Genomic DNA, 27,500 nt, shown 5'->3' on the forward strand with positions numbered 1-27,500 from the left:
GACACGGACAAGAATGAGAGAACAGGACGAGCGCTAACTTTCAACTCAGTTGAAAGTTAAGCGCTCAATCCTGTTCAGTTGAAAGTTAGCGCTCGTCCTGTTCTCTCATTCTTGTCCGTGTCTTCTAGCGCTATGACCACCTCTGATGTATCTAACCAACTAGCCCAAAAAGCCACACTTGTAGACATATGTGTCGCTTTCACAGACTGTGTGGCTAGCGCCCCACACCGAGTATTATATCGTTCATTCTTCCCTTCTTTTTTTCTCTCTCTCTCTCCCTCTCCTATCTTTCGTACCTTTTTTCCCTTTTTCCAGAGCAAGGCGGCCAACCGGAAATATCCCCTCATTAACCTCTGCATCTTTTCTTAGCTTTTTATCTATCTCTCTCTATCTCTCCCACAGGGCTCAGCCATATCGGGTCTACTTGAAGTGCGCGTCAGGATCGTCGTTCACCGTTCAAAGAGCAGCGTCTTTTAACAGCGAGCACGAAGCGAAGAGACAGACCTCACCTCAGCCATTGCGCTCGTTACACGTCGTACCCATACATTTTGTAGGAGTGTGGATAACGTGTCCATGCGTGATTGAAGCGACTAAGAGCCTGTTACATAAATTAGATTTATGCCGGTTCATGCAGTGTTCCCTGAAGTAAAATCAAGAGAAGGTCACCATAAACTATAGATGCGCTAAAGGGCACACATTTTGTGTAGATGTAGATGCGGAGCCTTACGTGCGTCTTCTGTAGAGTTAAGCGGATATAATCGCCACTGTGCCACGCGTGCAATGCGCGATAGCACATAGAGCACCTCATCTGCAATTGCAACCTCTTCATTGCACTTCAAAGGATCGTCCTAATGTACGCACTAACCGAAACTCAGGGTTCACACCTTCAGCTACAACATGTAGTTGCACCGTGGACAAGTGCCGCCACTGTGTTCCGCGCTACGAAGGCGCTCTTAGCTTTTCCCTTCCTCCAATGTGGGGTAGCAAGCAGGGCTCAGTCCTGGTTAACCTTCCTGCCTTTCATTTATCATTTTCTCTCTCTCTCTCTCTGGGACACACTGATCCAACGGGATACTTTAATTTACGTATATATATATATATATATATATATATATATATATATATATATATATATATATAGTGTGCGTTGTGTGTTTTGTGTTATGCGTCTATCGCACGTACGTCATATGTCCTGTGTTGTATCACTTCATTTACCATCGCATTCACCTGAAATGTAGCCTGCTATATATAGGCGTGCCGCCAGGCATACTTCTACAGTTTCATTGAAAAGAAACCGTTCTCTTTTACATGCTTCTGCCCAGCATAGACGCAGAAACGACGGACGTGAACCTCTTATCTGGCGAACATCAATGCCAGGCCATTCTCGGAGGACATTAACTTCGGTTCCTAACTGGCTATAGGAACCGAAGTTAATGTCCTATAGATGTGCTATATAGATGTGCTATAGAGACCCTAGAGAGAGAGAGAGAGAGAGAGAAGTCATAAGGGAAAGACAGGGAGGTTAACCAGGCTGAGCCCGGTAGGCTACCCTGCACTGGGGAAGGGGGAGAAGGGATTGAAAGAGGGGAAGGAAGAGAGAAGTTCACAGGGGAAGGGGGAGAAGGGATTGAAAGAGGGGAAGGAAGAGAGAAGTTCACAGTTCATACCTTGCACATAGAGACCCCATAGATGTGCTGCGACAGAAGTGCGGGCCACACTACAATGTTCGCACGACACGGGGCTGGACTCGAGGCTTTAGGAATGCCACTGTGTTACTAATACCGCTACTAGCCATCCTGAGTAGCAGGATAGCTACTAGTAGGTTAGTAGTAGTTAGTAGTAATATGTTAGTAGTATACGTTAGCGCTAACAAGCTCAGCATGACCTCTCTACCTTTCTCTAAATAGTTTCTCTATGTATCACAAGAAACGGCAAATCATTTGTATCCAAACGCAACTTGCTCCTGACGATAACTACTATAGAATTGCAAGCAAAATGAAGCGATACGCCTGTTTCCTTTTACTTAGCGTTCCTTGTGAAGGTTATACAGCTGACTACACCGCAACATTTGTGAATAATATTAAAAAGTAATTGCCACATAAGTTCGCCATAGTCCGGGATTCTGGCGAACTTGTTTTGTTCACCGTGCGGCACGTCAGTACATACTTCAAGGGCAGAATATTTACTCAATGCGGCACGCAAGGTAATAAAAATAGAGAGAAAGAGAGAGAAAATGACTGCGCCTTACTGAATCCTTGAAATTGCTCGAAGAAATCAAAACAGGAATGCTAATAAATGGCGTTGTACGCGTAAACGAGGCGGAAAAACCCCGCTGACTCGAGCGTGGTACTAATTGGCGTTTTTCACCGTCACGCACTTAATACATCGGACGGGGTTGTTTGTTTGCAAGCAACGCTGAAAGACACAAGATGCGGCCTCATGCCTACGCGTGGGTATAATAGCATGGTGCATGCTGAGTCGGTTCGACAGCGGCGTCGATTATCGATCGCGCGTTGAGACCTGCCCATCAGATACGCTGCTAACGCAGATGCCTAGGTGTGCATCGTTCGGGGGACTCTTGCAGCGATCTGGCGTATGCAAGAATTAAGGTACGAGTCCTTCAACTGGTGCCCGTGAACTCGGAGTGCACCGAGATGAACTGGCCAAGTGCGAGTGCCATTATTATTCAGATCGAGGCTCCGCTAAGTCATGCTCACTGATATGAACGCCTGCGTCGACTATCCTTACTATCCTTAACTACCCTGTATAGAACGGCAAATTCTACTAACTCTTTTTTTTTTTGCAATTAGCATACGTAAGTAAGATCCGCGAAAGCGAGCGGAGCAGATAACGTCAATGTTTGGTGTTTGTAGCTGAGACACGTCCGCACAGAGAAGGTTATAAGTTACCGAAGTTTACGCTTTAGTGAAGATATTAAAATAAGCTGAAGGCCATGCATTTTATGCGTGATCAACCACACATCCAAAGGTGGTTGTGGCACGTGGCCACCGTTCGCGTCTTCTCAATACATCTACACTCGACGTCGTCGACGACAACCGAAGAGTTCAGCGCTAACGCCGCGCCCACTAAACCGCACAGCACTCTCTCCATTTACACTCCGAAACATAGTACCTGAGAGACGCCGGAAGTTTCCCTCCGCCATTACGTCACGCAGATGAGTGAAACTAACTGGTTCGCGCATCTATACAAAGTTTCTTTGTATAGATGCGCAACCGTACAGCCCTGTTAAACCTAGAACAGCGCTGTATTTGCCACAGCGTTCGTAAGCGTTCGTGTCACCGTTCGTAAGCGTTCGTAAGCGTTCGTAAGCGTTCGTGTCACCGTATAATAAGCAACACACGTTATTCGGGATATCTCGCCGTGACCATGTTATCGTTATCAAGACTAGTTACCACGAGTGGATAGTGCTTTTTAGTATGTGTGTGAACGCGGGCAACTGGCCTGTATTCACGGAATAGCATACTTACGCTAAATCTCTTCGTAAGAGCGCAGGCCTCAGCCAACCGCGATGCTGGACAGATCATCCGCAAAGGCGGCCGGCCACTAACGAACGAAAATCTGTGCGAATTCAGCTGAGACATTTCCTTGGGCTTGTTGGTTAGTAATTATGCGATAGCAGCGCTACATGGGAAGGGACACGAGACGAAGTACGACGCAATACGGTGATGAGCTGTGTTGCGCCCTGGCCCCTATATATAGCGCTAGTATATCTTGTGAATTCGGTCCACGGTCCGTGGGCCCGGTATTCACAAAAACCCTCTTATAAATGTACGTGAGAGAACATTTTAGTCAATCATGGCGTCGGATACATCACCAGTGAAGGCGGCATGGCCAATGTCAAAGATCACTCACGAAAGTAAACCCTTGTAAATTCGGTCCCTGTTCTCTTAGATCGAGGGAAACGGCACGGCAACGGCTACGGTATTAAGAATTGCCTTGCACTTCCGATCCTCGCCGCAGATGCTGCCCGACCTTTCACCGCCATCACCCTTTGCGCCAGGCAGATATGGCGACGCCCAAGAACCTCAGGGTACTGCCCGATAAACTGCCGCACGCGACGCGGCTAGTTCTCGACTTGAGGATGTTTGGCAAGCAGAAAGCACCCACTGTGCTCCAATCGGACGCTTCTTGGAGACGAGACCGCCTACTCCAACTTTCGCTTGTTACAACTTTCTCCCAAAGCCGCCAGCTTTCCCTTGTAAACGGCGCGTTGATAAGAAAGATACCGGGGACTTGGACACGCGGCAGAATCTCCATACGGCCAATGTGCTCGCTCACAGATGACTGAACCTCGTAATTCGCAGTTTAGCTTTGCATACGGCCCAAGCCTGTGCGTGCGGCCAGGAACCGTTTGCGCTTGCTAGCGTAACCTCTGGCGGATTAAATATCGACGGGAACACTGCAAGGCTAATAAGCCACTTCAACGTCAAATGCGATGCTAACACATTGGCTCTAAGGGCCCTACGGGATCTTGCCGCAGACATTGGTTTGATCAATTCTCTGTAAACAATAGCATATGCGCATTTTGAATTTTTTGAGGAAAAGGCTGCTTTATGCATTTAAGCACAAAGTTAACTGGACCGCCCATGCATTTCGTCGGACACATTGAAAATTAATACCTCGAAACTGGTTCAGTCCTGAGAATTCGTTTCAAAAGGATACGCCTTGCGAACTCAGCGGCTATAATTCGTAGATTGAAAGATGTGCCGTAAAATAATTAATAAAAATGTTAATTAGCATAATTACGTTAATAATTTAATTAGGCGTTTTGATTTGTCGTAGAAGTAATGGCCGCCTCATCGAGTAGTTTAGATCAATGATTACAATTGTGCTATCTGCCGCAGGCAATTTTCAAAAATTTGGTGCAGCTAAAATGAAACACCCCGTATACGTAGTACGCCCGGACCGCCACCGCTTTCGGTCAAACCCGCGTACCGACCCTTACTCTTGTAGGCCCCCCAGAGATTTCGGCTCGTGATTCATCGTCGCAAGCCGACGCTCTCGCACACGCTAGAGGTTCACTGTTACTGCATTTGCCTCGCACGATCTTGACCGTTTCCTCCTGCCGTCTCTGTTTCCTGCATGCGTTCATTTGTCCTCATTCGCTAAATCGAGCCCCGCCGCTGGGCTCGCGCCCGCCCGCAGTTGGAAAGTCCCCCGAATAAGCTCATTTAAGGGTCTTACCAAAGGATTGAATAAGCTCGCCGCGGGTGTTTGTCCTGCAGACGGCCCGGTTTTGCGGTTGGGCAGTCGACCGTACAGGCGAAGCTTTGTAAAAGCTCGCCGGCGACCGTAACGTCTAGCGTTCACGTTTCACACCACACGAACGGTTCTCGCTCGCGAGAAAATGAAATGCGGTATCTAAGCTGTCAAATGTTGAATCGCTCGTGGAATTATGATGAATATGACGTAAGCCAGAGTGGTGTGCAAAATAAAGAGAAAGAAAAGGAAAGGCAGGGAGGAGGGTCAGCCAGGTTGCACCTGGTTTGCAACCCAACACCGTGGGAGAGAAAAGCGGGAAGAAAAAAAATATGGAAAAGGGAAGGGATAAGCAGTGGCGCGCGCACACACACACTACAGCACGTTAAACAGGCCCTGGTGGATTTCTGAGCGGATGAGGATCTAGTCCGTGCATTATTTTTCCTCCCGTGAACGCTCTTGAACCGACAGTCCGCTCAGTGTAGCACGCGAAGCGTACGGCGATCCACATTATGGCGGAAGAGGTAAACCGCGTAAGCGGAAAATCCGTTGTCTCGCGCTGTTTCATTAAGAGCATGCATCGCCAACGCGAAGTCCAGCCTTAAGCACAACAGCGTCAATAATTTGCGAACGTAAACGAATACGGAGGACAGTCGATCGAAGTGCACACAAGTGCTAGCCAGTGATAAGGCGTAGGCAGAGTAGACGGGGACTTCAAATGAATTATGGGTGAAGCTGACAGCCGAGAAAGTACATGCAGAAGAAAGCAAACAGACATTCGTTGCCTTCTGCCAACTGAGAAGCCGAAGGATACCTTTCAAGGAAATCAGGAGACAAAATCTGGACACACGTTCACTTGAACTTGGGCTTGCATCTTTCTTCATTTCGTTTTATTGAAGCACTCCGGCTTGTTATCTATTCCTTTCGACGCTCGAAACATGCGACCAGCTTAACTAACGCGGAAGCAATGTTGTTATTTCGGTGGGCTCGTAATAATGTTAATTCTTCTTGCAGCGTAAACATGACGCACTTCAGTTACTTTCGTAACTTCGGAGATGACGAAAGCCGCCGAGACAGACAACCGATATTACGGCTGCAGTCCAATGCATGCGCCATCGCGCGCGAGAAAAAAAAAAAAAAAAGCCGTCAAGTCATGTGCAGAGTTACGTTGCCACAATTAAAAAAAAATCGTCGCAGGTGCTGGAAGTTTTGCATTGAAATCCGGTACACTTATACGCGTGCTATACAGAAAGCGGTGTGTCGAGAAACGGATTTATTTGGTAATTCAAGCCCTCCTCAGCGACCCACGTTGGGCATACTGCCGAGGACCCTTCCGTGTTGGTAATCAGGGTTGCCATGCAGAGAATTGGTGCGGCCTTTCGATGAAGAGGAAAGGGTAGAGACGGCGTGAACCATCGTCGCTTTAACTCATTACGTCACCGAAATGCTGCTAAGTCTCCCACCGAAACTGAACAACCGCAATGCATACCGATAGCCTACAGCGTTATTTCTTCTTAGAATTCTAAGCCACGCTGCCTGTCAACCACGAGCAATCCCACAGTCATCACAAGTACAGCCATTCGACAGTCGATTACGCCTGTCGAATATACGTTTCAACAAAGAACAAGCTCAAAACAAGCATCCGAACCATCAATAAAGCATTGCATACCCCCCTTAACAGTTGTAGTGGCAGTTTTGCCACAGCTTCGCTGGGCGTCCACTTTCCTAGGTTGATACGGCCGATAAGGTTGATAACGACCGATGAAGCTTGACAAGTGTATATGCTAGTCGGATTAAGTTTTATAAGATTGATAATGACACCGCGCTGCGTGGAGATGAGCAAGTGGCACAATGCTTACGCATATTTAGACAGCTCCGGTAAAGTTTCTGCGCGATTTTTTTTTCAGGTGCCGCGAACGGCTTATATCCAGCAGAGAATTGTTGTAAGACTGTAATGCAGTGATTTGGGCTTGTTGGTATGACATCGTGAGGCTTTTAGCGCGTGAAAAGACAAGGACGAAGGAAGAAATGTGCAAAAAGAAACACCATGGGACCCGTTTGTTGAATGTGCGGGAGCAATTGTTTACAACCTTCCTTTAAAGTGTGGAAAAAATTTCGTGGAACAAAGCGGAAGGTGCCTCAACGAGCGTTTAAAGGAACACAGGTATACTGTAGCAGAAAAGCGGGGTCGGTTCCTTGACGCTCACTGCAGGCATTGCAAGTGTGCTGATGCCGGGGCGGATGAAGGTGACCGCTCGACGTGTGCTCCAGCATACAGACTGCTCCATCGTGGGAAGAGCACGAGGAAGATTAACTCGCGAAATTATCGAAGCAGAAATGATTGATAGGCTCGGGGATAACTGTATTTCACAACCATCAATTGCCCTTTCCCGCAAAGAGTTAGCTTACCTGCGTAATGGTGTGTAAGGTATTTTTGTAAACGGCGCATGTATGATGATGTATGCGAAAAAGTTGTATATATGTGTGGGTCCTTTGCTCGAAATAAATATTGTTGCAAGTTAGCGCCTGTGTGTGTCACCTCTTCCTTCGTCCTTGTCTTTTCACGAGCTATAAGCCTCATGTTGTAAGACACAACACGGGTATGGTGCATCGCCACCTCAACAGCAAAATCCTCACGTGCATGAATTCGTGAATGCAATTGACATTTCGTTTCGGTATAGCTAGAGGGAACTTTTCATTTAGCAAGCCTGATTGCTAAGTTACGCATTGTGCTCTATATTTCTTTCTTTAGTACCACCCCCCCCCCCCCTTTATTTTAATTCTCTCTTTTCTTTCCTCTCTCCCTTTATTTCCTCCGTCCGCCCTTCATTACCGAGGGCACCTTGACTATGCTTGGAATACGATCAAAACGACAGTACCTACAATGAAGTATCAGGCGGGAGATTCCCAATGTGGCATCGCTGTAACGAATTCGAAGTGACCCCAAGAAAGTGTTCGTTCGCGTGAAAGTTGGTAAAGAAGCAGTTTACATACATGGACTTTCAATCAGCGGGAGGACGATGAAAAAAAAAAAAAAAAAAAAAAACGATCGTCGATCTCTAAAGTGCGTTCACGCAGTGTATGCGTCCCTCTACATTCTCATTGCCCGCCGCGGTGACACAGTGGCTATGGCGTTCTGCTGCTGAGCACGAGGTAGCGGGTTCGACTCCCAGCCGCAACGACGTTATTCCGATGGGGGCGAGACGCGGAAACGGTCGTGTTTCGCAGTTCGGGTAGCACGTTAAAGAACTCCAGGCGGTCAAGATGAATCCGGAGTCATCAACTATGGCGTAATAGATCTGGACGTCGGACCCCGCAATTCAACTTACATTCTCTATCTTTGTAACACATACAAATAGTAGCTGTCAAAAGTTCAAACGCGGAATATTTTCGCGACAAACATTTAGGCCGCTGGCTGTGCGACTTCGACTAGGCGCGCGCCGCGTCGGCCCGGCAATCGTGCGATGCGATACACGTCCCCAGGTGGTCTTAGAACGCTCGGCCGCGCCTATCTGGCGGGTATCCCTTTGCCAGGCATTCCAGCAGGTATACAGCGTCAGTAAGCTAATATTGGCACCGAACCCAACATCTCTTGGCGGGCGGCGGTCAGTGACCAGCAACCACTGAAGGCCAACTTCTCGACCGCTTTCTCTCTCCTCCGCATCGCTTATAGGGCCTGCGATGATGTACGTGCACACCCGCTGGACATAATGACTGTCGGACCCATTACGCGGCCTCTCCACGCATGCGCCGCTCCGACAAGACTACGCAACTCGCTTTGCTCGCGCCTGCCGCGTGCACGCGCAGCGTCACTAAAACCGTGCTGTGCTATGGAAGCTAAATATTGGCGCCCAACGTGGGACCAGTCGCCGCGGCTGGGCGTCGATTTCTTTCCGACGCTCGGCGAGATATGGAGCGAGCGAGGTATGATTCTCGGCGGCATGCAAAAACGACCGTTACCGGATATACCTTTGTATGTTCTACATCACGAGCCTGGCCGATACTCGGAGAGCAGAGTCGGTATAACGCGAGGATCCCTTTCGCTCCATTCGATTCCTTTCCTGTCGTCTACCGCTCGTGAGCAGCCGATCCTGGCCATAACGCGAGCGGAGCGCCGCACGGACCATTGACGGAAGTGCGTAAAAGAAAATGACTGGAACAGAATCGTTGCATCATTCCTGTCCAGCTCGTGTGCTATACCAGATCTGAAGAAGAAGAGCTGGTCAATAGTGACATGGGAACATAAACTTCGCCTCGGTGGCTGGTCATTGACGAGCGGCTCTCGCAACGAAACGCTTAAGGCTAATTCCCCCTACGCCGACACGACACTAATTTTCGTCTGCCGACTGTTGGCGACAGCCGTTTATAGGACGGAAAACGCTGTTGCCAACGGTTTAAAGGAAGGACAACGCCGTCGTCAACAGTCGGTAGACCAAAATCGGTGTCGTGTTGGCCAAGTGTGAATGAGCCTTTAGTGAATTCAACCTGAAATGGCCTTAATTCTGTCGGAGCATCTCCGTCGCAGAGTTCCTCATAGCGTTCAAGTTTGTGTGAACGGCAAGTTACCAAATCAGAGCCTAATTAAAAAAAATTGTTTGCACGCGTAGAGTGGTCCATAATAGCACGACACGCCTTGGTTGTCGATGCGATTGCCCCGAGTGCAGAAATCACGAAACATTAATTAGGGTCAGCAAAGCTGGCTAGAACCGTATACACTACCACGTTTCGCTCAATCTAATGCTTCGTGATTTCCGTTCATCTAGTCCGTGGACTCGCTATTTGCTGACACCTGGCTCCTAGCCGTGTTTCCGTGTTCGGTCTTCTCGCGGATTAACGCCAATCACAACTTGCTGTCAGGTGCAACAGCTTCGCGAATTTGTCTCCACGTTTTGGAACGATTCTTTTCACCTTCCATTCTTTTTCTCCTTCTTCACTGGCTCGCACGAAGCCGCGCCCACGTTATCGCCGTGATAATAAATGAATAGAATCGGAGGGGGAAAAGAAAGGGGTCATTATAAAATACGGTCGCTCCATGGCCCGTTATGATCTGACGAATCCTTCAGCTCGATTCCATCGCTTTCCCATCAGGCACCACCAATAACAGTCCGATCCACTTAGACCAATGCCGCAACGCGAAAAGGAAAAGAATCGGAATATAACATTTGCATCATCTCCGCCATGGTTCCGAATTCGCGAACATCTTTGAGCATAAGACCAGACAGGGCCGGTATAGGGAGCCTTCACTTGACGTCACATACGCCATATTGCTGTCGTATTCACAGCTTCTACTGCGCTGCTGGAGACAAGCGAATCGAGATGACGCGTAGCTGTCTTACAGTGCTGGTTTTACAATAATATGGTGGCCTCTTACATTACATAGCGATTTCTTTGACTCGATTCTTTTCCTTTATTTTCATCCGTCGCTCACGACCGGTTGATGGTAGTGATGACGTAGGCGGAGCGCAGCTATAGCAACCCTGATGAATAGTGAAAAGTAATTCGTCTATACGGGAATTACATTATCCCGACCTTGCTTGTCTTTGGTCGGTTTGACAGAGTGTGTATACCATTTCTAAGGCTATAGAAAGCGAGCTGTTCTAGTCACGTGTTTAATAAGACTACATTAGACCTGCTTTCGTTTGAGGCAACTGTAGAAAGTACAGGCTACTTGTCCAACATGGTATTTCCCTTCCGAACAGTCCCCACGCCATGCACAGTCGACTTTTACGGATTCGTCCTGCGATTCGTTGACACAGGCTCAGCATCGACAACGATGCACGGTTTTAGTGAGAAAGACAGCACTCGGCGCACACGTTAAAGTTAACGGACACAACAGTTCGCGACCAGACCGAAGCAGGGGCAGGCCTCGACCCCCTCCCACCGTCCTTCCTCTTCTCGGCGCAGCAAAACCGGTGCTTGCGAGCGCGTGCGTGAGCTGCTGTGCATGGAGCGTTGTCTGTACAGTTCTCCAGTCGTGCGGGCTCTCGCGAAAAAAAAAAAAGAAAGGAAAGGCATAACCTGTCAAAAGGAAATGAGGTTAATATAGGGCGTCGTTACTGACTGCCGCAATTAGGCGGACTGGAGACGGCTCTAGGAGAGGCTTGTCGGCGACGCATGGACGGCCGCTCGCTGTTCCTGGTTGGCGACGTCTGTTCCTGGTATTCGCAAAAATGTTGTTACGCTAGAGCTATTCGTAAGAGCAGCTGCCAGCCAATCACGATGTTAGACATCTTATTATAGAACGCGGCCCTACAATGGCAAAGGGCGCTTACGAACGATGGACTTTGGAAATTCGGCCCGTGTTTATACGGGTGAGGCGCATAGTTGGCACACAGATAGAGCGAAAGCTACCGTCGTTGGTGTCTGTCTTTCTCTGGTTATAGTGACAGAAAGAGATGTCGCCTTGTTCACGCAATTACCTATGGGCCCGTATTCATAAAGCGAACTTACGCTAGGCTTGTTCACAAGACAAATTTTAGCCAATCCTGACGTTGGGTATTACTATAAGCGATGGCGGCTGGCCATTCGCAAAGATCACGAATTCTCTTAGCCCCTGAGCTTCCTGTTCTATACAGTGGCAGCATCAAGAATTTTTAACGAAGATTAATTCCGTTTTCATCAGAAATCTTCATTTATACATCCAACTATAAATTGAAGCTGAGTGAAACACTTTTTTCTTTAGATATAATTAAGTAGAGGTGTTGTTGCCGTTTGTTGGCGACGGCTGCCCCGTTTTGCTTGATTGATATTATAGGATAATAATAAAGCAAATATAAATACTTGTATTAGGTAATACTTAAACGAAAAAGAGAAAAAAAGACCTAGCACACTCAAGAGTGAAAGTCTCGAGAAGTTAACATTTGAAACGAAGTCCGTGGATGTCTGGTGTACAGAGGTTTTAAATGGACGGCCATGGGCCGAACACCTTGGCAACTGAAAAAAGGCCGATGTGGGTAAACTAAACGCAGTTCTTGTTCAAGGCGCTGTCTAAGTGTGGAGTGCTTGGGGCAGTGGAGTAGTAGAGGGTTTACATCCTTTTCGTTGTGGCCGCACGAACATGTTGGACAGGTGACGCGCTTAATTCGAAATAAAAAGTGTTTTGGGTAAGCAGTTCCGGGGCGGAGACGATTTAAGAAGGTGTCGATCAACAGCATATAAGATTAATTCACTTGTGCTCTCTGTGAACACAGTTCGACGCACACAGTTCTCGCTTGAGAATTCGTAATATGCGCCGGGTGTCGGAGTGGGACATGGGAATAAGGCGGGTTTCCGAATTTTCATGAGCCGTTTTTGCCAACGCATCCGCAATTTCAATGTCCTTTGATTCCGCAGTGACTTGAAACCCACTGGAATATCACAAGTTGTTTCAACGCTGTAGCTTGAGTAGCGAGAGCGAGAGAAAGAAGAAAGGGGGAAAGACAGGGATGTTGACCAGAGGGGAAGATCCGGTTTGCTACCCTACGCTGGAAAGAGCGGAGGGGGAGGTAATGTGTTAGGAAAGTAGAGATGTTTAAAGCGTGTATACTGTGATGTGATAGTGACCAACTGTGATTGTGTATCTGCAGCTTGAGTAAGTTCTTTAAGTAGAGAGTAGGTTTCACGTGTGTCTATTTGTCCCGGAGTAGCATTTTCAATGCATGTTAAGAGCCGCCAAGAAATCAGGGATGACTATATACCCAATTTCTTGGCGTCTTTGACATTATGATGAAGCCGACGACTAGTAAAATGGCTACGAGCTCCGACGTCGTTAAAGAGGAATGATGACGTAATCGACACGCATATTCTCCGTGCAACTCTGGAATGATAAATGCCGATATCGAACTCTGTGCTGTAACGCAGCCATCAGAGTAAACGTCAATTAATAATATTAACGAATTGATAAGACGAGCTAGCCGCTAACTTTGATAGCGCCCTTATACACAGACTCAAGAGACATATCAAGTGCGATATGCCTCTGGCGATTCAAAAACGTGTCCCCATTTCGAGGCATACGATTGCAACTAACGTCAGCAAGGGCGGTCGGCAAGGTGATAAACGTGCACATATATCAGCATAAGCGTCATACCCCCTCAACGAACAAGAGGCTTCGACGCAAGAGCAGTAGGGTTTTTAGCTATCGCTGAAGATACGAGGAGAGTGTGTGAATACGACATTGAGTGTCCTCTGGCCGCATAAGACTGACGCTATAGCAGGTAGTCAAGGCGAGTTTGTGTCATTACTGTTGTATTAAATAAAATAAAAATCTATGAATGGACTACTACTTTCTTACCCCAATGAAGTTGTGACCAAAGGAGCAATAGTGCGAAACGAAGCGAGTAAAGAGTTAATGATCAGCGATCTCGATATTCGGCACAACTCGTGGCACTGAAGACGTCGTTTCATTTTCCTATCGCGTGTGCAGATTGAACTTCCGTTTTGCGAGTGTATTTTCTTTGTATCTATACCTTTCATTTATGCCCTCAGGTGCTTACTTGCTGAGCGTAACCTATGCATAGCGCTTGCTAATTGTCCGGAAATAATTTACGTTTATACGTATTCCACTGACGACGGGTAATTAGAACAGCGTCATTATGAAGGAAGTGTACTGTAATGCCAGCAAGGCTTCTTTCTTTTTCCCCGCTGTGACAATCACGACCATATTTTCAGCCTCAAAAAGAAACAAAAGCATAATTTCTACTAACTCATCACTTTGGTCGGGTCTTCCGGCATGGCGTATGTGCGTCAAATGACGCGAGTCATGAAGAAACAGGCCATGGCAGAGCGGTGAATAAGCTATATTTCGTGAAGTCTCAACCGCGCGTGGCATATACTGTGCAGCACCCGATGAACGTGCCCTTCTGCATTAGGCAGAAAGAACGTCGTCGCCGTCCTTCTCGTTCGCGGCTTATCTGACGCTTTGTTGCTTGCGTAAGCGCGTCGGGGCACATCGAAGCCACTTGACGCGCGAGTCTGGAGGTCACGACGCGCTCTCGAACCCGGCAGGCGGGCCCGCAGCGACGTACAAAACGGAGACCAGCGGTGAGCCAGGACTTATGGGGCTGGAGATGTTCGTCCTCGTCAAGGGAGGAATCCCGGCCGACTTCGCACATATACGCTATAGCGGAACGTGGTAACGTTTTATTTGTGAGACTGACCATACTGCGTTGGTATATAGGCCGAATTTTCGATGCCTCCAATTTAAATGGAGGCATTTCAGATTACAAGCATGTGTCCGATATTCTGTAGGAATACTCAGTCGCCGTCTGGAAAGGTGGAGAAATAAAAAAAAATAAGAGTAAATTATGGGGTTTTACGTGCCAAAACCACGATCTGATTATGAGGCACGCCGTAGTGGGGCACGCCGTAGTGGGGGACTCCGGAATAATTGGGACCACCTGGGGTTCTTTAACGTGCACCTAAATCTAAGTACACGGGTGTTTTCGCATTTCGCCTCCATCGAAAAACGGCCACCGTGGCCGGGATTCGCGAAGCGTTTCGTTCGTAAAGTGTACATAACGGTGTCAAGTTAAGACGCGACTAACAACCTGCAGACAATATACCAACGATAGCTTAGCTAGGGACAATGCATTTTATAAATAGTTGTTGCAGTATATGTGCGTGAAATGGGTCGTTGTCCTTTTCATTTCGACATAATGCCGCGGCCAACCCATGCGAATAATTTTTTTAAAGTGCTCTCCGCCGTTGAATGGCCGCGTTCGCTAACAATGTGTCCAGTGTCAGGATTGGCTGGCATTTGCTCTTACGAACAATTCTAGCGTAAGTGATTTTCGTGAATACGGGGCCCCGTTGCTCAAATCTGTATCTAGGCTGTAGTGGCATGACAAATCAGTTCCGCGGAAGCCCGCAATGTTGAGAAAGTTTCACGAAATGTAAAATTGTCAACCACCCGACTGGAGCACGATGCTATACAAAGAAAACGCATCCGGGTTTCTCGGAAAGAAAGTTTCGCTTTTGAATAAAAAATGTGGTTGATCCCTCTTATATAGGAATCGGTATAGAACACGAAAGTGAAACGTGTCTTCACAGAAGTAGTGTAATGTTTATTGCACATTGATATATAATGTCTATTGGTGTTTTGTGGCTAAAGCGCCCTTAGGCGTTGATGCACCCACGCTGACGCCTGGTGGCACGTCTCCTCCATCACGACTACCAACGTCGATGACCATGAGCAACCGTCGTGCATATGGAAGCTGCACTACGCTGCACACGCTAGCACAACGCGAAAGACGAAGCACGTAACTGACACACTAATACAACGCGCAAGACAAAGCACGTAACTGAATCGTCACCGAGTGAAATCAGCGCGTACAGCGCGTCGTAATTGCAGCCTCCGCGATCAACTTCAGAAACATTTTCAGAGCTAATTGCGGAGGCCACGCTCCGCTGTGCTGAGTACGGTGAACGCCACCTAGGTGGCGTTGGTAGTGCTTCTTGATGCCAGCGTCCCTTCGAATGCTGGCATCGAGGCGTCGTAGTATAGTGCCTAGAATATACTTACTAGTGTGCCGACCGCCGGGCGTTTCCAATGGGAGACGCTGGCACCGCCGGTGATGCCTTCCGCCGGAGGCCCCCAGACGGCGACACTGTTTGGGACCGTGCTAACCGAGCGGCGCATCACGCGTCACTTGCGCTTCGGGTGCACTTCGGATGCGCGTTCATAAGCGCAGTCGGTTGCGGCGCGTTGTAGCTTTCGAGCAAGTAGCATGTGGTGCCTCCGCATGTCATTTCTGGGTTTCTTTCTGTGCGCGTGGTTCGCACTTGTGTCTGTTCACGGACGGAACCGAGATGTCGCAGAAAACGAGGCGTAAACACAGCACCTGTTTTGTCCCATATTGTACAACTGGATAGCGCTCAAACAACGAGCAAGTCTCATTATTCAGCGCCTGTTGACTGGCCAGAACGTTTTGGCGAGTGGGAGAAGAATATAAGAGGGCTGATCGAAGGCTAACTCTGGCGGCTGTCGCTTGTGAGAAACACTTTAATAATTGCTACATTGAGCGCTCCTTCAAGATTAGTCGACGGCGTGTCGCCCATGAAAATGTGCCCTGTTTAATTACCGTCATTTATGGTAATTAATTTAATTTATGGTAATTAGATACAACTTGGTGCGAATTTAGCATTTGTGGACATGTCTCGCATATAATAGTTTACTGTGGAAAAAATTTACGCTTCGGAAACCACGTATTTATTTATTGGTATTTTTCGCAGAAACACCCCGTATCGTGTAGCGTTATAATGATAACTGTGCCTACGATCGTTTGTAAGTGCAACGAAATCATATTCTTTCGATTACGCTTTGCACCTCAACCAACGCTCCGCAGAACGAAACGGGCTGGGACAGCCCATTGGCGTCTGTCGCACACGCGCGCGTTGGCTAGAGACGCCGCTCGGCATAGCACGGTCCGTACGGCTATCGCCGTCTGGTGGCCGCCGGCGGAAGGCATCATTCTCCGTGCCACCGGAAAGCCCGCGGTCGGCACACTAGTATGTATATTCTAGGCACTATAGTCGTAGTGCTGAGACCACCGAAGCGTTCACTGTCGGTGCGCGTTAGTGTCATAATGCAGTACTTCTCTTTTCTGCTCGTAGGCGGCGGCACCACCCCGAGCAAGAGCGCGGGTACACTGGCCTTCAGCGTGTTAGATATATAAGGCGCGTCTGTGTAGCTCTCTGCAAATGCGTTTGTGGCGCAATGGGTTAAACGCTCGGCGATCTATCGTCGCGGACCGAGAGGTCGTGGGTTCGATTTCCAAATTTCGCATGTTTGTGGAACTTTTTCTTCTGGTTTCTTTCTTTGTATTATGTTCTATGACGTATTTCCGTGACGGAAATACGTCAGTGAAGTCTTGGTGGACCCCGGCATTAAACACTTTCGTGTTAAAAATTCACCCTGGTTTGGGGGATCAAACCCAGGACCTTTGTAGCTTCGTGCAGCACGAATTGGTTTTATTAAGCTTCGTATTACAGTCGGGTGTACGATAACTTCCCGCCGTTTCACGAGGCTACATTCTGCAAAGCGGACGGTTGCCCAGTCTATCGAAGACTGATGAGACTGCCTCTGTTCGCAAAACTGAAGTCAGCCACGTGTAGATTAGACGTGCCAAATGGACTCTTCTGCGTTGTGACCTGCTTAATTAGCATGCAGGAAGTTTTTGTGCACTGTCATAAAATTCGAATTCAGTGAGCAACCTGAGCACGGTCCCCTGCAGAGTTTTTTTATCTACAAGAGCATCAGATACTGAAATAGGCCCAGTTCTCTCTCTCTCCAATATTGTGGTGCACCGGGCTCAGTAGCAGCAATCCTTCACAAACGGGCTCCACAACATCCGTTGTCGCTCGATCAGTGGCTTCGAATCGCTTGACAAAGGCTGCGCTGGTTGTATATTTCTGAAATACACTTGACGCACAGTACATATTTGTCTGTGCATACGTGCAACACTTCACATAGTATGCCGTGATTCCAGTAGCTAAGTGAGTTGAATCTTCGTCACTCGCTCTAAATACTGTAGCCCCGTGACAACCTCCGATTACCAGCCTTTGTTGCTAAAGTATACAGATGAATAGCGGAATTCAAAGCAATGACGTCTGTACAACTATATCTAAAATAATGTCGATAGTCACATATCCACTCACCTTCCTGGCGCCCCATGCTCAGGAAATCGAACAAACCTCATAAACGCGTGAAATCTATATTTACCGCGTTTCAGGCGCCATATAACAAGCCAGCTGTCATGAGTGTCAGTGCCCCCTCTTTCCGGAAGGAATTAATGTAAGCCGCAATAAAAGCTCGCGCGATATTGTTTACACGTGAGACATAAAACGTTTTCTCCCTCTCTTTTGTATTACCACTGCTTCGTTTATGCAGTCTTTAATTTGTGAAGTGATTAAATGCTGTGACTATCTATCTGGAGGCTATAGTAGCGCGAAAAACCAACACGACAGAAAAGACAGCGGCCGCTCGATCGCTGTTTGCCTCAAGAATGGAACACCAACTCGAACAGTAAACGGTCTTCCTGGGTGCCTATCAAGTTTCCAACGCTCGTGGCGGCTACTTCGTGCGCGCTTCCTCATGGCTTCTTCAAGCACTTTGTCGTATATACATGTTGCACTTTTTAAAAGACGACTGAGCTCTGCGACTGCCTTTGATTGCCTGGTAAACGCTGCTGTGCGGGTGCGCGCGCAGCACTTGTTACCCCTTTCCTTCTTCCTTTCTTTAATTTTTTTTTTTCCTTTTCTGGCCGTTTCCCCCGTCCTTCAATGTAAGGTAACAGACCAGGTGCAACCTGATTAACCCCTTGTCTTCTTCTCTCTCTCTCTGTCTGGAGAGAGAAGTCCACTGGAAGTCAGCAAAGCGTCGGGATTTTTTTTTTTTTTTTTTTCAGCTAAAGGTAACGAATAATTGTAATGTGTTGCGTTTCGAAGCTGCAGCTGCGGCTAAGAGAGACGCCAAAGTGGAAGCCGCCGAGTTAATTTCGGCCATCTGGGTTCCTTTAACCGCCACCGTGCAGTTCAATCACACGCCTAAAAAGCACGCACACACACACACACGTGTGTGTGTGTGTGTGTGTGTGTGTGTGTGTGTGTGTGTGTGTGTGTGTGTGTGTGTGTGTGTGTGTGTGTGTGTGTGTGTGTGTGTGTGTGTGTGTGTGTGTGTGTGTGTGTGTGTGTGTGTGTGTTTGTGTGTGTGTGTGTGTGTGTGTCACGCAGACAGTCATCGTCAAATAGTGGTGCAACTGCAGTGGCCGGGAATCAAACCAAGACCCCGCGCTTGGCAACAGAAACCCCCATAACCATACGTAACTCTTCAACTTCGGATCGCGCTTATGCTACGGCGGAGATACCACCAACTTGGTGTTCGATATATTCTAACCTCTGGTCTCGGACAAAAATTTGAGGCTGGGGAGTTACTATCACCCGTTCGATTCGAGAACATGTATTGATATTGTTACGGGGAGGAAAACACAACAGGAAAACGTATTTACAGTATATTTACAAGGCGATCAAGCGTCAACCATATGGCGGAGAGCGCGCGCCCGATCATCAGCGTCTTCTTCATCGATGTTGGCGTGAATCATATCGTGACATGACCCCCGGCTGCTAAAGCACCGTCACGGTGCTTGCAATGATCCAGGCGAGTGGTAAGGTTTCAGGCGGGATACGTGAACAACGTCAGTAGGTGATGAAACGGTTGGCGAGGAAGACTCGAGCGGGCCAATCTCATACGTGACGTCTGTTACACGACGTAATACACGGTAGGGTCCGGAGTACCGCGAAAGCAATTTTTCTGAGAGTCCAACACGCCGAGTCGGAGTCCACAGAAGCACAAGGGCACCCGGAGTATAGATAGCGTCGCGATGACGGGAGTCGTAGCGGTGCTTCTGGTGGCCTTGCGATGTAGTAAGGCGACGGCGAGCAATTTGACGTGCCTCATCAGCTCGAGAAATGGCATCACGAGCGTACTCAGTTGGCAAATGGACGGCATCGGGGAGGATAGTGTCAAAAGGTAACGTTGGGTCGCGGCCAAACAGAAGATAAAAAGGTGAGAAACCAGCAGTATCATGACGGGAGGAATTGTAAGCGAATGTAACGAAGGGCAACGCAACATCCCAGTCTTGATGGTCAGATGAGACATACATAGAAAGCATGTCAGTAAGCGTCCGGTTGAAGCGCTCAGTCAAGCCGTTAGTTTGCGGGTGGTAAGCCGTCGTAAATTTGTGTTTGGTGGCGCAGAAGCGAAGCAGGTCATCGATAACTCTGGAGAGAAAGTAACGGCCACGGTCAGTGAGGAGTTGACAAGGGGCTCCGTGATGTAAGATGACATCGTGTAGTAGGAAATCTGCAACGTCCGTAGCACAGCTGGTAGGGAGAGCGCGTGTAATTGCGTAGCGGGTGGAGTGGTCCGTAGCAACGGCAATCCATTTGTTTCCAGCAGTAGAGGTCGGGAAAGAACCGAGGAGGTCAAGGCCAACTCGGAAGAAGGGGTCAGCTGGGACGTCAAGGGGCTGAAGGAGGCCAGCAGGAGGCTTAGGTGGTTTCTTTCGGCGTTGGCAGGGTTCACAAGCAGCTACGTAGCGACGAACGGAGCGGTAAAGACCGGGCCAAAAGAAGCGACGCCGAACGCGATCGTAGGTCCGGGAGACTCCAAGGTGACCAGCGGTCGGGACGTCATGTAGCTGGCCGAGAACGCTCAAGCGCAGATGCGTAGGAACGACGAGCAACAGTTCGCGTCCGTCCGGGTGGACGTTGTAGCGATATAACGTGTCATCTTTAAGCACGAAGAGGCGAAGGGAAGGATCGGGCGTGGCGGAATCCAGCTTCTGAATAAGCTCACTTAAAATGGGATCACGGCGCTGTTCATCACGGATGTGGCTTAAAGCGGAGAGCGAGAGTACACATGCAGGCATGTCATCCGAGGCTTCAGGCGGATCCACGGGATTGCGGGACAAACAGTCAGCATCCCGGTGCAATCGGCCAGATTTATAAGAAACAGAGTAAGTGTATTCTTGGAGCCGGAGTGCCCAGCGACCAAGACGCCCAGTGGGATCCTTAAGCGACGAAAGCCAGCAAAGTGCGTGGTGATCGGTAGTCACAGTGAAATGCTGGCCATGTAAATAGGGGCGGAATTTGCCCACCGCCCAAACGAGAGCAAGACACTCCCGTTCTGTAATAGAGTAGTTCTGTTCGGCTAAGGAGAGGAGACGGCTGGCATAGGCGACAACACGGGCATGCCCATTCTGATGCTGGACTAAAACAGCGCCGATTCCGTAGCCGCTGGCATCGGTGCGGAGTTCTGTTGGAGCGGAGCTGTCGAAATGAGCCAGGACAGGTGGTGTAGTGAGCGACGTGATGAGGGTAGAGAAGGCGGCAGCCTGTGCAGCACCCCAAATGAACGAGACGCCTTTCTTCAGTAAGTTTGTGAGAGGGCGTGCGATTTCCGCGAAATTCCTCACAAAACGACGGAAGTAGGAGCACAGTCCCAGAAAGCTACGAACTTCCTTTGTGCAAGTCGGAACGGGGAACTGCTGCACAGCTCGAACTTTGTCAGGGTCGGGGCGAACACCGGTTGAGTCGACGAGATGACCGAGCATGATAAGTTGCTGACGTCCGAAATGGCACTTAGATGAATTAAGTTGCAGGCCGGCTTTGCGAAAAACAGAAAGGATAGAAGAAAGGCGGTCGAGATGCGTTTCAAAGTTCGGTGAAAATACAATGACGTCATCAAGATAACACAGGCAAATGGACCATTTAAAACCGTGTAAGAGAGTGTCCATCATGCGTTCGAAGGTGGCCGGGGCGTTGCATAAGCCGAAAGGCATGACTTTAAACTGATAAAGGCCGTCAGGGGTAACAAAAGCGGTCTTCTCACGGTCCATGTCATCAACGGCTATCTGCCAGTACCCTGACCGAAGGTCGATGGAAGAAAAATACTTGGCGCCGTGAAGGCAATCCAGGGCGTCGTCTATGCGTGGGAGCGGGTACACGTCTTTTTTGGTGATCTTGTTGAGATGCCGGTAGTCCACGCAAAATCGCCAACTGTCATCTTTCTTTTTAACAAGAACCACAGGTGAAGCCCAAGGGCTGCAGGATGGCTCGATTATATTTTTGGCAAGCATCTTGTCGACCTCCCTTTGAATGATGTGGCGCTCAGCTGGAGAGACGCGGTATGGCCGTCGGTGGATCGGATGGGCATCGCCAGTGTTTATGCGGTGCTTGACAGCGCAGGTTTGACCCAGAGGACGGTCGCAAAGGTCAAAGACGTCCCTATAAGAGAAGAGGAGGCGACGGAGATCGTCAGCGTGATGGGGCGAAAGGTCTGGAGCAATCATTTTCTTCAGGTCGGGAGGAGACAGATCTGGCGAAGAAGACGGGATATCAGTGGTGTGCGACCGACCAGCATCAGGAGGAGACAAGGTCGAGATAACGTAATCGTAGGAGGGCGTCAGCATAGCGAGTGAAATGCCTTGTGGGAGCACTTGTGAACACAGTCCGAAATTAATCACAGGAAGACAAGTAAGATTGTCCCGTAGAGTGATAACAGTGTGAGGCAAACCAACACTGTGCGTCAACAGAACGGCGGTGATGGGAGCGAGCACATAATCACCGTCGGGGACTGGTGGAGAGGGCGTCACAGCAACACAAGTAACGGCTTGTGGCGGCAAACGGACGTGCTCAGCAGAACAGAGCCGACTCTTGAATGGTCCGGGTGGATCAATCACACTTGGTAGGTCAAGCTGTACAGTACCAGCGGAACAATCGATGAGGGCGGAGTGGGCGGACAAAAAGTCAAGACCGAGGATGACGTCATTGGAACAGCAGACGAGGACGGTGAACAAAACAGAAGTTTGACGGCCGGCAACACTGACACGTGCGGTACAAAGGCCAGCTACGGGAGACGTACCACCGTCGGCCACACGGACAACACGTGATGGGGCAGGGGTCATAACTTTCTTCAACTGCCGGCGGAGGTGAGAACTCATAACAGAAATATGGGCGCCAGTGTCAATCAAAGCAGTAACAGGTAGGCCATCCACTTCAACGTCGATCAAGTTCTGATTGGTAGGGAGCGTCAACAGAGGAATTGGAGAGCAGGTCGGAATAGCAGCATCACCTCCAGGAGCTGCAGCCGTTAGTTTCCCGAAGGAAAACGCCGGGAGTAAGACGGGGACGGGGAACGGCGTGGTGGGGGTGACCGAGAAGGTCGGCGTCGTGGGGAGGGCGAGCGGCTGTAATGGGCGGTAGTAGTAGTGGTCTCGGCAGATGTTTCCTGGTCAGGTTGGCTTGGTACCTGGTGCTGGCTTCGGGGTGGGTAGCGGAAGCTGGATGAGTTTGTAATGTTCGCTTTGGTCGAATCGAAATATAGTATGGAGCTAAAGGAGGCAACAGACTTGTGGTTATCTGCGAGGCGCTTAAAATGGCCACGAACTCGGCTAGACTTATAAGCTTAGCTACTCTCAACTTCTCTTTGCTTTTCTCTTTTAGGGTTGCTGGATTCGCTGCTGCATATAGAGCCAGTCACTGACTAAAACCGCGTGAAATCGGTGGTGTTCCTGTAGGATGAGTCGAATATATCTCTTTTCTTAGGAAGACTTACGTCAACACGCTTTCGGCATTCTCGGTGCTTATTTCGTGCAGGTCGCCGTGCAACAGTTACACGTGGTGTTACGCAGTTACATTGAGTGCTATCGTATCGGCACTGATACGTGCCGCGCCGCATTTTATTTCCTTGAGCACATAAATGACATTGCGCTTCGGAAAGGGCGTAAACCTCCATTGTTATATGTGTTTCAGACGCCTCCATCTCTGTATTTTTTTTAACCATACGAATGTTCGATCAGATATGCAAAGGTACCGTTATATATAGCGGATAAAACGAGAAGAAAGCAAATCGAGGGGCCCGATTTTTATTAGTGCTATAATAAGAAGCCAGCAAACAATGACAATGTCCTTAGTGGCATTGTTTGTTGGCTTCTTGTGATATATATATATATATATATATATATATATATATATATATATATATATACTCGTTGGTATTCAATTATTAGCCTTCTCTTACGAACCTGTAGTTCCTATTTCTTAAAAAAAATTTAAAAATGATATCAAAGTACCTCTTGCAGCGTCGAGCCCCTAAATGACAATTACGTCATAGCAGGTGTTGCTATGAGACGTTTAGGTTTGGCAAGTGATATCCCGCATGCTAATTTCACAAAACCAGTGCACATCTGTGTGTTTTAAACTACGTAAGCAATGTTTACGGCGTTAACATACGAGGGCGTGTCGTCGACACGTACACGTTTCCTGCTGCAGCAGCGGCAAAAAAAAAAAAAAAGAAAAGAAAAAAAAAAGCTCCCGTTTCCACATCGCTCATGACTCGATTAAGCAAGCACGCCTCGCAGCAACCCGCAAGAAAACGTGGCTTTGAGTTGCATCACGAGTTTCTTACTGTTTCTGCACGATTGCACCCTGACCGCTATGATGAAAACGACAGCAGCAACCTTGACAGCAAGATTCGCTGTTAATGGTTTTTGGTCCGTCCTATGGGTTACAAGCCGCTGCGACAGCCAAAGTAATTCGCGTCTTCACAAAGACCTGACGGGAAGTGTTGCGGTTGAGATTGCGAAACCGAATTAATCGACAACCATGAACATCAAACTCAGTGCTACATCGGCCAAAGAAGACATCTCGGCGCGATATTAGGAAGCATTTTGGCGCAAGTGGGAAATAACGCACAATTACTGCACAGCGTACTCGCGTGTCTGAATGCCCGCGTAATGTGTACACGTCTGTAGATACAGGGTCTTTCATTTCAGCTGCACCAAATTTTAAAAAAATTGCCTGTGGCAGATAACACAATTATAATCATCGATCTAAACTACTCGATGAGGCGGCCATTATTTCCACGAGAAATAAAAACGCCTAATTGAATAGTTAACATAACTACGCCAATTAACTTTTTCATTAAATATTTTACGGCACATCTTTCAATCTACGAATTATAGCTGCCGAGTTCTCAAGGCGTATCCACTTGGAAGAAATTCTCAGGACTGAACCGGTTTCGAGATATTAATTTTCAAAGTGTCCGACGAAATGCATGGGCGTTCCAGTTAACTTTGTGCGTAATTGTATAAAGCAGCGTTTTTCCTGAAAAGGTTGACTGGAACGCCCATGCATTTCGTCGGACATTTTGAAAATTAATATCTCGAAACTGGTTCAGTCCTGAGAATTCCTTCCAAGTGATATACGCCTTGCGAACTCAGCAGCTATAATTCGTAGATTGAAAGATGTGACGTAAAAGATTGAATGAAAAAGTTAATTAGCGTAATTATGCTAATTATTGAATTAGGCGTTTTGATTTTTCGTGGTAGTAATGGCCGCCTCATCGAGTAGTTTAGATCGAGGATTATAATTGTGTTATCTGCCACAGGCAATTTTTTAAAAATTTGGTGCTGCTAAAATGAAACACCCTGTATATTTTGTACAGAGCAGTATACATATGACAGGAATGTCTCAGATGCTTGATATACTTAACGAATACCGTACTGCTGTGTACTCACTCTTCTACGCCGTGCTCATTGTTGTTACTACCTGGTAGTGGCCCATGGCATCGTCTTTCCTGTATTCTTACAGTCTGGCCAGGGTGCCCTTCGACACTGTGCTGTGTGTACGTCGTCGTAAATAAATTCTAAAATTTTATTCGTCTAGAGGCAAAGAAGTGACAGTTACACGAAACGTTTTTCTTTATCTTCGTAACACTAGTCACTGATCCCACTGATATATGTATGCGCGATGCTTTTTTTTTTTTTTTCGCGGACATATTTACAAGCGTATAAAATGCCTCGTACCCTTGCAACTCTCTAACATGGAAACTAGTACTTTTTTTTTTTACATGTTCCAACGAACAAGGAAGGTCGTAACACTGGAGCCATGTGCTCAAGGGGAAGTGCGAACATCTCACGAACTTGACGCGAGTGTGTGTACAGTGACCTCAGTTCATTCAGCGACTCACAAAGCCTCGAATTGCACGACGAGCTATACGAAATAAATGAAACAGAAAGGCTGAAGGCCGCACGGTTACAGCCCGCAAACACTCGTACAGCAAGCGACGTTTCGCGGCGGCAACCTTGGGTGTCGCAACAGCGCGGAAAAAGCCCCCAGGCCCGGCCGAGTGGTGAATAGAGGAGGAAGCGAAAATGCTTGATGCCAGAGTGCCCTGAAACAGGAGGAAAGGGACAGGCAACGCGAGTCAAAACACGCACTCGGGAAAGCTCGAGCGCGCGAGCTCGCACACGCTCCCACACATAACGCGCTCATCGGGGAAAAAAATAACAATAAAAATCAAAGCACGCGAGCGATCTAGTCCGGGTGTCGCGAGCGCGCGGCGGCCGCCCGAGTGTTCCCGGAAGAAAGAAAGAAGCGCGCGAGACTTTTTTTACAAGGCGAGAGGCATCTCCTCGCCTCTGGGCGACGATCACTCGCCAAGAGTCAAAAACCTCACCGCCTGGATCGGCATGCGGACAGGCAGGCGCAATGCGCCCGGGAGAATTTCACCGCGCGCGACACCATCCCAGGTAGCACGCATCTAGATGTCACTTCAATGCCGGAGAAGGGAGCCAGACGCACATGACAGTAGTAAAGTTACGCCGCCCCGTCACAAAGTAATGAACCTGTCGTCTTCCTTATCCATGTAGGTACCATTTTGCATCGCTGTCGTACGTTGAAAAGAGAAAAAAGTTTGACGGTAAGGGCAACTCACCAACTCCACCTGCGTCTTGAGTATTGCGGGAAAGAAGACGTACGTGGCCAGGCCGGACAACGCGAGGAACAGTCCGGCCAGGACACCGACGGCCGCCTTGACCAGTGCCATGTCCGGTCGCGACGCGCGCTGCCCGCAGCAACGCGTCGTCATCTTCTCGATCTCGGGCCCTGGCATCGCGATCGGCGGCGACTGACCTGCGTTATATTCTCCGCGCACGCACACACGGAACCAACACACTCGCGCGACGACTACGCACAGCACGGGACGACGGCCTACGAAGACGGTTCTTCGTAGTAGGTAGCAAAAGGGGGGTTGGGTGGACGGACGGGGAGTCCCGCGATCGAGCCCAAGGGGAACAGAAGGAGACAGCCGTCAGCTGCCCCGATCGAGGAAGAAGACGCGCACAACCAAGTCAACACCACCACCAGCTGCTCGCGCGCGCACGTTGTTCCCGAGCGCTCGACAACGGGACGCCTCGCGTTGTGCGCTTCGCTCCCGCTCGCGGTGCCTCTCAGAAGGCAGAGGAGGAGGAGGCGGCGTGCTGGGACCACGTGGTGGGTGAGAGCGTAACGGCGGTGTGAGAGAGTGGTCACGTGGCAGGCCTTGTTGTTACCCGAGCAGCAGACTCCGCCGCCGGCTACTGCTGCTGCTCAGCTGAACTTCGGCCCTCCTCGGGGCTGAGTTTGCACGAAGGCGCGGCGGGCCTGTAGTAGGAAAGAAAAAAAAATTATAAAAACGCCTGAAAGGACTGCCGCCTCCGGGCTTGTTCGCAGCGAGTGAGGCGAGGTATACCTCTCGCATCTGTTTCTCTCTCCTTGACCACGCTCGCAAGCGAGCGTGGAAGCTGGACGCGTTTTGACTGACCGTGGCTTAGCCCTGCTTCCTCCCCGCCCGCCTGTTTCTTTGTTTATTTGTCTTGAGCGGAACGGAAGCACGTGAAAGGAGTGATGGGTCCGCCCCAGATGAAAAAGGAATAACGCTGTTCACAGAGCATAATGGACAGAATAACATCATGGACAGAATT

At 48.8% G+C, this 27,500-nt stretch overlaps 1 protein-coding gene across 2 annotated transcripts in view; it reads right to left on the minus strand.

The window, feature by feature from the left end:
• LOC119450254 (protein croquemort-like) overlaps positions 1-26,970 on the minus strand; it is a 94,943-nt gene extending 67,973 nt beyond the window's left edge. Inside the window, exon 1 of one of the 2 annotated variants that reach the window (XM_037713642.2) lies at positions 26,474-26,969. In XM_037713642.2, the coding sequence (XP_037569570.1) occupies positions 26,474-26,650 (177 nt within the window). In that variant the 5' untranslated portion in view covers positions 26,651-26,969. Of the gene's footprint in view, positions 1-26,473 lie in introns of both variants that reach the window. The other variant, XM_037713643.2, reaches the window with a different exon arrangement.
• Positions 26,971-27,500: the final 530 nt, after the last annotated feature.

This window comes from Dermacentor silvarum, chromosome 4 (assembly GCF_013339745.2).
Source record: "Dermacentor silvarum isolate Dsil-2018 chromosome 4, BIME_Dsil_1.4, whole genome shotgun sequence".
Lineage (NCBI taxonomy): Eukaryota > Metazoa > Arthropoda > Arachnida > Ixodida > Ixodidae > Dermacentor > Dermacentor silvarum.